The sequence below is a fragment of the Zingiber officinale genome, unplaced genomic scaffold (genome assembly GCF_018446385.1).
Source record: "Zingiber officinale cultivar Zhangliang unplaced genomic scaffold, Zo_v1.1 ctg128, whole genome shotgun sequence".
Taxonomy (NCBI): Eukaryota; Viridiplantae; Streptophyta; class Magnoliopsida; order Zingiberales; family Zingiberaceae; genus Zingiber; species Zingiber officinale.
Genome location: NW_024589824.1, coordinates 80,092 through 93,418, shown reverse-complemented (window position 1 = coordinate 93,418; position 13,327 = coordinate 80,092). Strand labels below are relative to the sequence as shown.

Here is a 13,327-nt window from a genome sequence, read left to right as displayed (position 1 = left end):
TTCCTTTGCCACCTTCTTCAGTTGCTCTCGTTCCTGCCAGCAAGCAAAGCAAAGGAGAGGAGAGCTAAGCACAACTTATAGCCACATACTTATTCTAGAGCTAGCTGGAAGCTCCCCATATTGGCACCGCAAACAAAGCCAACTCTACATGTTGTTTAGCACCCCTCTCTATTCTCGGTTTTTAATCTCTCGACTTTCCCAAATCTGGCTCTCGCTCGTTCCTTCATCATCGTCTTCCATCGCTCTCGCTCCTGCCAGCAAGCAAAGTAAAGGAGAGGCAATCTAAGCATAACTTACAGCCGCATGTTTGTTCTCGAGCTGGCTGGAAACTCCCTAAACTACCATCGTAAACAAAGCTAATGCTACAAGTTACTTAGCACTCCTCTCCATTCTCGATCGTAAGCCTGACGACTCTAGTGTTTGTTCTTCAGCGTTGTATAATATTTTTATTAAGATTTATACTACAACGAACAAGCCCTAGCTACTACAACATGTAGCAGCTACTTGGATAGTTAGCTATTACATGTTGTAGCAACTACTTGGACAGTTAGCAGCTATTTGGACATTTAACTATATAGCTACCACAAAGTGTAGCAGCTAACTATCCAAGTAGCTGCTACAACATGTAGCTGCTACTTGGATAGTTAGCTGCCACAACATACAAGCCCTAGTTGTTACAACTTGTAGCAACTACTTGGATAGTTAGTTCCTATAATGTATAGTAGTTACTTGGACAGTTAGCTGCCACAACGATGAAGTATAATCTTTTTTGATAAATTTTAAATTTTTTAAGTTATAAAATTTATAGGAAACATGTCAAACATCATTTCTCACATTTCATAACCAATGGTAAGTCATTTCATTTTAAGTTTTAATTCCCTCTAATCCTAATATATTATTTATATGTGATTTTAAATGATCTATTTAATATAGGAAAAAATATATGTTATCTTTATTGGGTGTCAACCAGGTGTTTATGATGCCTGGATAGAAGTATTTACAAAAGATAATCGTTTTAAGAGCGCTATACACAAGTCCTTTGAAAGTAAAGAGGAGGTAAAAAGAGCTTTTAAAGCTACAACGTACAATCTTACAATGTTAATAATCTTTTTTGATAAAATTTAATTTTTTTGATTATAGAATTTGTAGGAAAGTTATCAAATTAAGTCATTTCAATTTTCTACAATTGATTCGAAGGTAAGTCGTTTCAATTTAAATTGTAATTCCTTTTAATCCTAATATATTATTAGGATTTATGCTATAACGTACAAATCCTAATTGCTACAACGTGTAGCAGCAACTTGGACAGTTATCTGCCACAATGTGTAGAAGCTGCTTGGACAGTTAGCTGCCACAATGTGTAGCCGCTACTTGGACAGTCTATATAACCTTTTCTTACCATTTTTTGATTTTATAATTTGTAGGAAACTTTCCAAAATCATTTCCCATAATTCATTCGATGGTAATTTATGAATTTGGGCAAAACAATGAGGGCAAAAGGATAATTGCATAATATAATTTCACTTTTACGTTGTAGCAACTATGTTGGATAGTTACTACAATGTGAAAGCGAAATACAACTTTAATCATAATATATTAAATGTATCAAACATATGAACTATAATACATGATATAAAAAATGACAACAAGATAAATATAAATGTCTATTTTTCATAACTAATTTCTTAAGAATTAATACATCATGGAAGACTTAAAGCTAAAAGACCTATAAACACTACAACTTCAAATACCATATCTATTCTTCATCACTAGTTTGTAGAGAATCTAACTATTGTTATATCTCTTCCAATGCATCTTTCAATTTTCTAATTTTTTCAGTTTTCAATAGTTTTCTCTCAGAGTTTGAACTTGATACTATATTTGAAGATGCACACGAACTTTCTTTTCCTTTCAATGTAAAGGAGGTAAGTGCTAGTTTTTTATCAAATTGTACTTCAAAAGCTCTTATTGCATCCTCTTTACTTTCAAAGGACTGGTGTATAGCGCCCTTAAAATAATTAACTTGTGTAGATACTTCTATCTAGGTATCATAAGCACCCGACTAACACCCAATAAAGACAATATATATTTTCTCTTATATTAAATAGATCATTTAAAATAATGTATAAAAAATATATTAAGATTAGAGGTAATTACAACTTCAATTGAAATGACTTACCATCGAAAAAATTATGGAAAATGATGTTTGGCAAGTTTCCTACAAATTATAAAATCAAAAAATGATAAGAAAAGGTTGTTTGGACTGTTCAAGTTGAAGGATCGTTACTCACGTGAAAGGAGGATGAATCATGTGATTTTAGTAAACTTATCTTTTTCTTTTGAAATCAAAAGTATGTAGCTAAATTAAACACAGAAATAGAAAGCAAAAACATAAGTACGCGAACTCAGTTATTTTTATTTGATTAGGAGTCTTTGACAACTCCTATTCCAAGACCCGGGTCCTGCAGACCTATCGATGGGTAATCCACTAAAGACATCTTCTAAAACCGCCGAAAGAGGGGATTGAGTACAATAAAAACTAGAAAAAGTGTAATAAGCTACACTTTCCTTTAAGCAATAATTAAGTACACAAGGAAGCTTTGTTACTCAACACTTGTAGTTTTAACGGATTGAACTTGGTGTTGGATGGCTTCTCAGTAGTAGTCGAATGCAGTAGTGTTATAACAGAGCAGCAGCACAAAGTTGGAGTAGTCATATCTTCAAATGAACTCATAGAAGCTTATAGAAGAGTTGTGTGTAAAGCCTTGGTTGAATAGCTCTTTTAAAGGGGATGGAAGGCACCTTCAACACCACTGAAGGCACCTTCAATACCAACTCTTATCTCCCAAAAACTGACTCTTATCGTCGCTGAGGTCTTCTACGTTATTCGACTGAAGGTGCCTTTCAAGCTCCCAAAGGCACCTTCCATAGCCTTGCTCAAGGCGCCTTCCTTCGCATGGAAGGCGCCTCAGGTACTGTTCACTCGAGACATTTTGTGTTCCTTTCACCTTGCAAAATTTGTTAGTCCAATACAAAATATATAACCTACAAAACAAAGTTATCACAATAAAAATAAGCAGTTTAGTAATTAAATCCTCTCCCTGAGACTAAGATCTAGTCAGAGTCTCAATTTAGGTTTTTGAAATGGACCTAAATTGGACATGCACCTAAAGTCCCAAATTGAGACTCGTCCTCACTGGAACTCTCTTCTCTAGTGCTTACCTCTATTTACTTGCCAAACATCTGGTCCTCCAGACCTGTTTAGACTTTCTCTAGTCTTTCTTAGTATCTAACCAAGCTGATCTACTAAGACTCACCTGCAACACTGAGTTATCACAATAGATATAAAAGAGAAACAATGTTAATATTATTAATAATTCACTAGTTTGGTCAACCGTGCATAGTCAACTGAAAACTAGTCGATCACACATGCTTGGAATTTACTCCTACAAGACTTCTCATTACCTAGAATTACCTCCCCCTAGGGTTGCCCAACTTCACTCACTAAGACTTCCATTGTCTGGCTTCACTCACCAGGACTTCCACCACCTAGCTTCACTCAATAGGGCCCAACTTCACTCACTAGGACTTCCACCACCTAACTTCACTCACTAGGGCCCGACTTCACTCACCAAGACTTCCACTACCTAGCTTCACTCACTATGGTTTGACTTCACTTAGCAGGACTTCCACTATCTAGCTTCACTCACTAGGACCCGACTTTACTCACCAGAACTTTCACTACTTAGCTTCACTCACTAGGACTTCCACTATTTAGCTTCACTTACTAGGGCATGACTTCACTTAACAGGACTTCCACTACCTAGCTTTACTCACTAGGGCTTGACTTTACTCACCAGGATTTCCCCTTGCCTAACCAAGTTAGGACTCTTCCTTACTAGTCATCTAGTCCTGACTAAATTGCTTTCTTCCAAACATTAAGTCTTGTTTAGATTAACCCTTAGTCAAATTGACTAAACTTAGACACATTGTCAAATATCAAAACTCTAGAGGTCAAGTGCACCAACACAATTGCATGCTACACATTGTGACAGCTAACTATCCAAGTAGCTACTACATATTGTGGCAGCTGACTACCCAAATAGCTGCTACATATTGTAGCAGCTAATTATCCAAGTAGTTGCTACACATTATAGCAGCTAGGGTTTGTACGTTGTATTGAGAATATAATCAAAGTCCTACATTAGAAATACATGAAAAAGATCATGGATTTATAAAATGAAGATATCTCCATTGGTATGAATCCTTTTAAGTAGAGCCCAAAAATAAATGCATGAGCGCTTAGACCCAAAGTAGATAATATGAAACTATTGTGGAGATATCTAAAATTTTTTTGTCATAACAATTGGTATCAGAGCGAGGTCGCTCTTCAACGGACTAATCGCCGGAAGAAGCATGAGCCAGAGCCATGATCCAGATCGAATCATGTGGGTGGAATCTTGAACGAAGTAGGGAAGACACTGACTAGGTCAAGAGTGACCTGATACTTGAGGAGAGATCTTGAGTAAGTTAAGAGTGACCCAATACTCAAGGGGAGGCCTTGAGTAGGTCAAAAGTGATCTGATGCTTGAGGGGAGGCCCAAACCATGAGATAATGATGGTATTTCGTTTGAGGGAGGATTGTTGGGAATACAATCAAAGTCCCACATTTGAAATATATAAAAAAGATCATGGGTTTATAAGATGAAGATATCTCCATTGGTATGATGCCTTTTGGGTAGAGCACAAAAATAAATCTATGAGAATTTAGGCCCAAAGTGATGAAGATATCTGAAATCTTTTGGTCCTAACACCTTATAGCATAAATCCTAATAATATATTATGATGAGAGAATTACAACTTAAATTGAAATTACTTACCACCGAATAAATTGGAAATTGAAATGACTTAAATTGATAAGTTTCTTGCAAATTATATAACAAAAGAACTAAATTTTATCAAAAAAGATTATTAATATTGTAAGATTATACGTTGTAGACTTTAAAAGCTCTTTTTGCCTACTCTTTACTCTCAAAGGACTTGGTATATAGTGCCCTTAAAATGATTAACTTGTGAAGATACTTCTATTTGTGTATCATAAACACTCAGCTAGCGTCAAATAAAGACAACATATATGTTTTCCTATATTAAATAGATTATTTATAATCATGTATAAATAATATATTAGATTTAGAGGGAATTACAACTTAAAATGAAATGACTTACCATTGGTTATGAAATATGAGAAATGATGTTTGGCAAATTTCCTATAAATTTTATAACTAAAAAATTTAAAATTTATTAAAAAAGATTATACTTCATTGTTGTGGCAGCTAACTACCCAAGTAGCCACTACACGTTGTAGCAGCTAACAACTGTCTAAGTAGCTACTATATGTTGTAGTAGCTAGGGTTTATACGTTGTGGCAGCTAACTATCCAAGTATCTACTATACGTTGTAGTAACTAATTGTCCAAGTAACTGCTACAACGTGTAGTAGCTAATTGTCCAAGTAGTTACTACACATTGTAACAGTTAGGGATTCTACATTATAGCATAAATCTTAATAAAAAAAATATTGTACAATGGTGAAAAATAAACAGTGGAATAGATAGACTTACGATCGAAAATGGAGAGCAGTGCTAAGCAAGGTGTAGCATCGACTTTGTTTGTGGTGCCAGTTTGGGGAGCTTCTAGCCAACTCCAGAACAAGCATGTGACTGTAAGTTATGCTTAGATTGTCTCTCCTTTGCTTTGCTTGCTGGCAGGAGAGAGAGCGACGGAAGGCAGCGACGAAGGAATGAGTGAGAGCGAGATTGGGGAAAGTCAAGAGATTAAAAGCCAAGAATGGAGAGGGGTGCTAAGTAACATGTAGCATCAGTTTTGTTGGCGGTGGTAGTTTGGGGGATCTTCCAGCTAGCTTGAGAACAAGCATGTGGCTATTAGTTGTGCTTAGCTTGCCTCTTCTTTGCTTTGCTTGTCGGCAGGAGCGAGAGCAATGGAAGAAGGTGGCGAAGGAAAGAGCGAGAGCGAGAGTAAGGGAAATTTAGATTTGGAAAAGTCGAGAGATTAAAAATTGAGCCATTGGTTTTGAATAGAAGGTGGAATGTGAGAGAGAATAAAAGGAATTTAATAATATAAAAAAATTATGCTAGCAGCGCCATGTAAGGGCATTTCTCATGGTCACTCACGGTCGCACAGGAGATATATATGTGGTGGGTGGAGGCCACTTTAATGCTATAGGTTAACATTGTATTACACAATTAATAATCCGCTTGTAGTTTAATAATAAAAAATTATTAGTTAAGTTATTTATTGGTGTAATCGTCCTGGTGTCAAGATTGCCTAGTTTAATTAAAGCTCGAGTTGACTTGAGTTTGAGTTTCGATGTTTGATAATATGTTAGAAAAAAGTCAAGTATGTTGATACTTGTCCAAGGAAGCCCTAACTAAAGGTTAGGTAACAAAGAAATCATAGCGGGACTAAACAGTAAAGACCTAGTTGGGAATTAAACAGTGAAAATCCTAATGGGACTAGGCAGTAAAGACTTAGTTGGGAACTAAGCAGTTGAAAGTCCTAACAGAGCTAAGCAGTGAAGATCTAATTGGGAACTAGACAATGGAAGTCCTAACGGAGTTAGACAAGGAAAAAATCCATGTGGATCAATGTTGACCAAACACCTGGTCATCGAAAGTCCAACGAGAAGTTTCAACGAGTCATGAATGGCTTGAGGGTTGGGAAAATGAATCCTAAAGTCGAGTTTAGAGTTTAGGATTGGGTAATCGACTAACTTAATCTACTAGCCCAAGGCCAATTGATTGGGATGATTTTCTAATCGATTGAAAGCTCAATTTGCGAAAACAAAAAGAGCCAAAATCGATTAGGTCAATCAATTCTGGCATCCCTAATTGATTAGGGCAATCGATTAAGAGTTGTTTCACGAAGTACAGTAAGGTTGAGAATCAATTGATTAATCGATATGTTAATTGATTAGGGTAATCGATTAAGGATGTTTTCACGAGAGCACAAAACGGGTTGAAATCGATTTGGCAATCGATTCAGCTTGGTCTAATTGATTAGGCAGTGTTTGTCGTGAGAACAGAAGCTTCGAAATCGATTTGGAAAATTGATTAGAAGCTGTCAAATCGATTGGTATGACTCACCAATCGATTAGCCAAGTGAAAAGTGTCATTTTGTAGGTTTGAATTGTCGAACTGCGTGATAATCGATTGAGGGTAACTTAATCGATTAGGAGGCAAATAATAGTTCAAACAACTTCCATATAGAGGGGAGTTTGTCTAAGGCTTTCACTGTCATTTTTTGGGATGTTGAGAAAGAAGTGCTACTCTATTACCAACCAATCAAGAGACATTTTCAAATAACAAGATAGCAAATTAAGCAAGATTTTATTGTAAAATATTTACTTTCATTTTCACTTGTATTTTTATTATATTTCTCGTGTTTGAAATTGTACGAGACTTCTCCATCTTTGAAAATTTTCTAAGAATAAGTATGTTCATAATAGAGTTGTATGCATTGTATGAATTCTTAGATTAGTCCTCTCAAAAAGATAAAAACTAAATAAATCAAAAATATTAGTATTATGAATTTCTTCATTTCAAATTTCCACGATAAATTATTATAAGAAAAGTGAACGAAAGTTATTCATCTCTCTACCTCTCTAGCTACAGACATGCTAACATTATTTGTTTATGTAATTTGTAATAATAAATTATGTATGGTGATGACTCTCGCGCGTCTAAGAAATTAAGTCATAGATCGCGCGTCGTCCTCACTGCCGACGGGTGCGGATGTATGTATACATCTGCAATTAGCAAGTGGCTCGGCTGTATACATCCCTTGGCCTGCGTTGGCTACACCGCCTACGCCTCAGCTTGCCTCCATCCTCATCTCCCTTTAAATTTTTAAAACTTTATTTATCGCCTAATATTTATAACACATGAAAAAGACATTTTTATTAATTGTGAATAGAAAAAAAGAAAAAGAAAAGAACGAATCGAGTGGATCGCTTAAATATCGTAAAAGTCTCCAAAGTTATTTTCATTATCTTGATTGATTGAATCGTTTTGTCGTGTTCTTGTGAAGAAACCTAGCTACCGCATTGGATCCCACGTGTAATATGTTTTCATGAGACATTATATAATAATAATTAATGCTAGAAAATTTATTATGATGAGATTTGTGCCATCTTTTGAAAGGGATGCATCTCCAATAGAGATGCCACAAGTTATGGGAGTCTTAACTTTAATCAATAGTTAGAAATCTTATTTAGTACGAGACAAAAATTTTGCCACGTATCTAACAATGTTGTGTGCAATAATGATATGAGTCGATAAGGACTTGCTGGTGATTAGATATTATTTTGTCATTTTTTTCCGACTCGATCCACACTAGGCATTTTTGAGTCTTATCTACGAAAGATGGATAAAAGAAAAAGAAGGAAAAGGATTTGTAGCGATCATGATCGAGCTTTACAAAAATGTTCTTGATCTTGTTTGCGGTACGGTTTTAGTTCGTAATCAGAATAATGATTTCAGGCGAAGACAATGAAAGTTAGACAGAGAAAAAAAATAATTGGCATGTAAATCTTGTGTTCGACATGCATGATGCTTAATTGATTTTGTTTTTTTTTAATCTACCCTGATGGATGATTTAATTTTTTTGTTCTCGATATGACAAAGTTGCTTTTAAGTTCAGAAATTGATTTTATAATTAATTCAAAAATTAGAAGAATTATTTTAGGAAAAGTGAGGCATGGTGACGTTAAACTATATATCATTCAAGAATTGGATAAATATCAACGAATAATTTTGATATTTTTTTTAATTTGTCATTAAAGGAAGAATTCATGAGTGTTTTTTCAATCAAATTTACTGTTTCTCAAATCATTTACACTGTCGCATTCTCTAAAAAAATTAATTGCACATGCGCATCTACAATTTTAACAAAAATATTACACGAGTTATAACTTTTTTTATGTTCAAAATAAATTATTTTTTTTAAATTGTTAATCTTAAACATAAACTTTTAATAAATTTAATAAAACTTGTTAGATTTTGAACAAAATTACATAATTAATTTTAGATTATTATTGAATTAAAATTAATATTTAATAATTTATTTATTAATTCAAGGATTACTATATATATATATATCCCATAAGAGGAATCAGTGAATCCCCAGGATTAAAACCACAAAAGGCAACAGTGGTCCGAAGAGTTATAGTACAAAAAGTATAGAAAGGGAAAAAAGGACTTGGACTTTGCAGCATCTCAGCTCCTCTCTCTATCTTTCCTGTAGGGAGGCTTAGCAGCAACCAAGGTGGAAGGAGAGCGTGCAGTCGATGCCCTTGCCTTGAATTGCCACAATCCCCACTGCGTGAAAGCAACCCCACTTCAATTCAATTCATTGTCCTCTCCCCCCAATTTGTCAGCGGCAGCACCTATCACCGTCACCATCGCCATCAGATCACCCAAGACTCGGAATTCTCAATGAAGCTCTCACTAGCTCTGTTAGCCCTTACTCTAGGCCCTGCATACTCCCTCCTTCCCTTACTTTCCCTTCCCAAAAGCACCTTTGCATGCTCAAACTCAAACCCCTCCTCGCTCTTCCTTTCTCCTCTGTGTCTCTGTCTCTCTCTCTCTCTCTGTATATTTATTTCTCTGTCTTGGGGATTGCAATCCTAGATATGTCTGTGACATGGCCCCTATTCATAATTTATACATCTCATTTATTATTCTATTTACATAAAATATATGTATCTATCTGTATACGCTATTGGAGCTTCACTGCGAGGTCCCATCTACCTCAATTTGACAGAGGGGTGGTCCAGCTCCAGGTCCCATCCCACAGCTCGTGTGCAAATGTAAATGCAAATGCAAATTGACCTCCTTTCTGTGCCTTGTTCAGCTCTTCCTTCTTACTCTGATGGGCATTCCCCTCTTCATCCTCACAGTTGGAAAATTCACAATGTGGTCCTCCTCCTCTGCCACCCACCTGTGGTCACGAAGCTAAATTAGATTTAGACTTTCATCATCGCTGATGCAATGCAGACTGCGACACTCCCACACGTGTGGGCTGCATGTGCCGACATGGACTGTAATCTACCATGCCCTGTGAACACTGTACATAGTTGAACTTAACAGTATTTGATACTCGCTTCTGCCAGGCAGAGCCGCACCACGTGTAGCAAATGCACAAGAACAAACGAGAGTAAAGAAGAGACTGTTAATGAGTTAGTTAATCTTATCTTACGTGAAGTTGGTGACCAAGTGATGAAGAAAGATGGCAGCCTCCAGCCTGGCGAGATCCAGCCCAGGGCACAGCCTTTGCCCACCTCCAAAAGGAGTAAAGCTACACGAACTCATGTCCTTCTCCTGTGGGGCGAAGAGACGAAGGAAGAAGATTGCACTCGGATAAGATAAACACTAATAAGCATAAGCACGGAGATCTCTATCTAGTTATCCATCTACAAATAAAAACATAAAAAAAGGAAAAGGCCATTGTGGCATGCATATATCGTGAAGTTGAGCCCAGCTCCGACACCCAAAAGGAGAGGCAGGTAGGTGATGAATCGTTATCCCCTGAGAATTGAGAATGAGATCAGATCAAACTTTACCTTCCATCTCCACGGATTGAACTCGTAGGCCTCCTCGTAGTGGCTCTCGTCGAGGTGAACTGATCGGAAGTAGGTCAATACGCACCATCCTTTGGGTATGAGGTGCCCTTTTATCTCTACATCCTTCACTGCCTTCCTCATGATCCCGCTTATTATGTTCCCCATCCGCAGTGTCTCCGTGATCACCTGCTCTCAAAGACTCATACATTAGTCGGCAACATCGATCATATCAGATTTCATTCACGAGTACCAGACCCAAAAAAAAAAAAAAAAAAAACTCACATCTTGTGTAAAAGATAGAGACATGTAGTCGTTCCACTGCAGTTCTTCTACGCCTCTTCTCTGCTTCAGCTCCATATTTTCTTCCTGAGGATCGATTAGTTAGCAGCTAGCTAGCAAACAATCAGCAATTGATATATCGTATGCATTAATATTGTAATTTCTATACGTATTATTTAATTATTACCTCCAAGTGTCGGAGAGCAAGAGGACATTCGCTCAGGTACTTGACTGCGAGAGTAATAAGAACCGGCACGGAGTCCTCCGCTGGGATCATGAGGTCGATCATGTTGTCGGAGATGAGGTCGTCGGTCAACTCATCGCTGGCGTCGTCGATCAAAACATCGACTGCGTCGCGTGAGCGGCGCTGACTCCGACCACCATCAGCCTGCTCGGCTCTCTTCTCTGCGATGATGCTCTTAATCATCATCGCCATCCGCTTCTTCGCTTGCAGCGATCGGTAGAGCCTGCTACCGGGCAGCTTCACCGGCAGAGACATCAGGCCGGCGATGAATTCTCTGAACTGTTGCTTCAGGAATTGCATCTCCTTCCCTGGGCCGAGTCCGATCAATGCTCTGACTAGAATTTGGAACACAATCTGTTTCATGATTTCATCCAGAGAATTAGCATAATTCTGTTTGTTTATTTATTTTTATGCGTACCATGTGGCGCCACGAGTTTGCACGTGGGGGAGGGGAGGGGAGGGGGAGGGAGGGGAAGGGAGGGTAGAAAGAGGAACGCAACGTAACTCACATTTTTGGTCTGTTCTTGGACAAGGATGCGGTGGTGGTGGCGCCAGTTGACCACGGAGTGGCTCACGTAGCTGTGCATGTCGCGGGTGATCTGGGCTTTCAACTCGGCGGACTTGAAGAAGCCGCCGATGAGGCCGTGGATGCGGCGTTGGAGGTTGCCGTTGATGAGCAGGATGGAGGACTCGCCCATAAGCTCGGTCAGAGACTTGGGGTACCACGGCACGAACGCCCTCGCGTCGCTCTGCAACACGCACCGGCTGACCTCCGCGTCCGTCGACACGATCGTCGGGCTCCCAAACAGGTGCGACCGGAACACCTTCCCGTACCTGCAGCAGGCAGCAGCAAAGCAATAGAGAGTTACCCGATTACATATCTCGTCTGCCAATATTTATTTATTTTTTAATGAATCAATGACGTACAGTCGGCGGCGCTTGTCCATGAACCGCTCCGGGCTGGGGGAGTAGGCGGAGGAGACAAAGTGGAGGGTCTCTCCGACGAGAGGCCATCCGCCGGAGCCGGCTGGGAGGCGGCAGCCTGCATCCCTGCTTGCTCTGTTTCTGCAAGTCTTGGAGATGAGCAATATGATCAGGAACAGGAAAATTAGCGCGAGCGACGTAGTCAGCGATTGGTCGTCCATGTCCTGGTGCTGCCTCTTCTGCTTTTACTACTACTTCTTTCCAAGAAAGAGGTTATGGTATGTCGCATAATAATAATAACGTCGCCGGAGTCGAAGGAGGGAGATGAGTTTGGTTTGGTTTGGGGTTCGAGAAGGAGCAGCTAAGTACGAAGGGGCATAAGGGGATTTGATTGGAAGGGGGGTTGGGAAGTGCCCACAAGTATTTAATGCTGGGGATCGCCCCCACACGTCCATGAATGATTGTATGGTGGCACAGTGAGATTGCAAGCGCATGGAAGAAGGCAGCTGAGCTCGCCTCGTGCACACGTGAAGTCCATTCAATAAAAATCCTCCCAACTGCTGCTGCACCCACCGCCCACTATCATTCCTGCTCCATCTTCATCCTCCTCCTCTGTTTGGGGTTTTTTTTAAAACGTCTCGATTTGAATGGACTTATGTTTTTTTAATTAATTGATTAATATATTTTCTTAATTAAAATTAATTTTAAATAAAATTAATTGATAGATCAGATAATCTTAAATTGATATGAAACTAGTTCCTATGTATTCGTCTATTTCACCTGATTATATTTGATACGGTTAGCAGTGGAGGGGCCCAAGAGGAAAGGGGGAGAAAGGTCACGACCATTTAGCGGTCAAAAGTCAAGAGGACGTGACGGTCAATAGTCAAGCTGACTAAACAGTCAAAAGGCTAGTCTATGGAACAGGCAGAGGTCAGACAGACTGGTTGTTCAAGCAGGCGAGACCGTGGGAAAACAAAGGAAGTCGGCGAGCGGAACCTGGGATACAGGTGGGGATCAGCAAAGCTGGGCAGAGACAGCGCAAGCTGCAGGCCTATGGTCGAGGGACAGGAAACAAATCAAAGGTCGGAAGCGGCAGGGCTGTGCAGAGACGGCTCGGTCTGCAGGTCTGCGACTCGAAGGCCCAGAAGTGCAAGCCACAAATCAAAGGTCGGAAGCGGCAGGGCTATGCAGAGACGGCTCGGTCTGCAGGTTTGTGACTCGAAGGCCCGGAAGTGCAAG

At 39.0% G+C, this 13,327-nt stretch overlaps 1 protein-coding gene across 2 annotated transcripts; it reads right to left on the bottom strand.

The window, feature by feature from the left end:
• Window positions 1-9,170: 9,170 nt before the first annotated feature.
• Window positions 9,171-12,595, bottom strand: LOC122035986 (cytochrome P450 90D2-like). 2 transcript variants are annotated; one of them, XR_006127299.1, is made up of 8 exons: window positions 12,089-12,595; window positions 11,671-11,995; window positions 11,105-11,515; window positions 10,921-11,004; window positions 10,639-10,824; window positions 10,275-10,396; window positions 9,827-10,016; window positions 9,171-9,726 (listed from the first exon to the last, which is right to left on the bottom strand). XR_006127299.1 is itself a non-coding variant. In XM_042595151.1 (7 exons), the coding sequence occupies exons 1-7, from the start codon at window positions 12,304-12,306 to the stop codon at window positions 9,926-9,928; spliced, it is 1,437 nt and encodes a 478-aa protein (XP_042451085.1). In that variant the 5' UTR covers window positions 12,307-12,594; the 3' UTR covers window positions 9,171-9,925. The 2 variants fall into 2 exon arrangements, 1 of the variants encoding a protein (XP_042451085.1); XM_042595151.1 differs by having other exon boundaries at window positions 9,171-10,016; window positions 12,089-12,594.
• Between the last annotated feature and the right edge of the window lie 732 nt (window positions 12,596-13,327).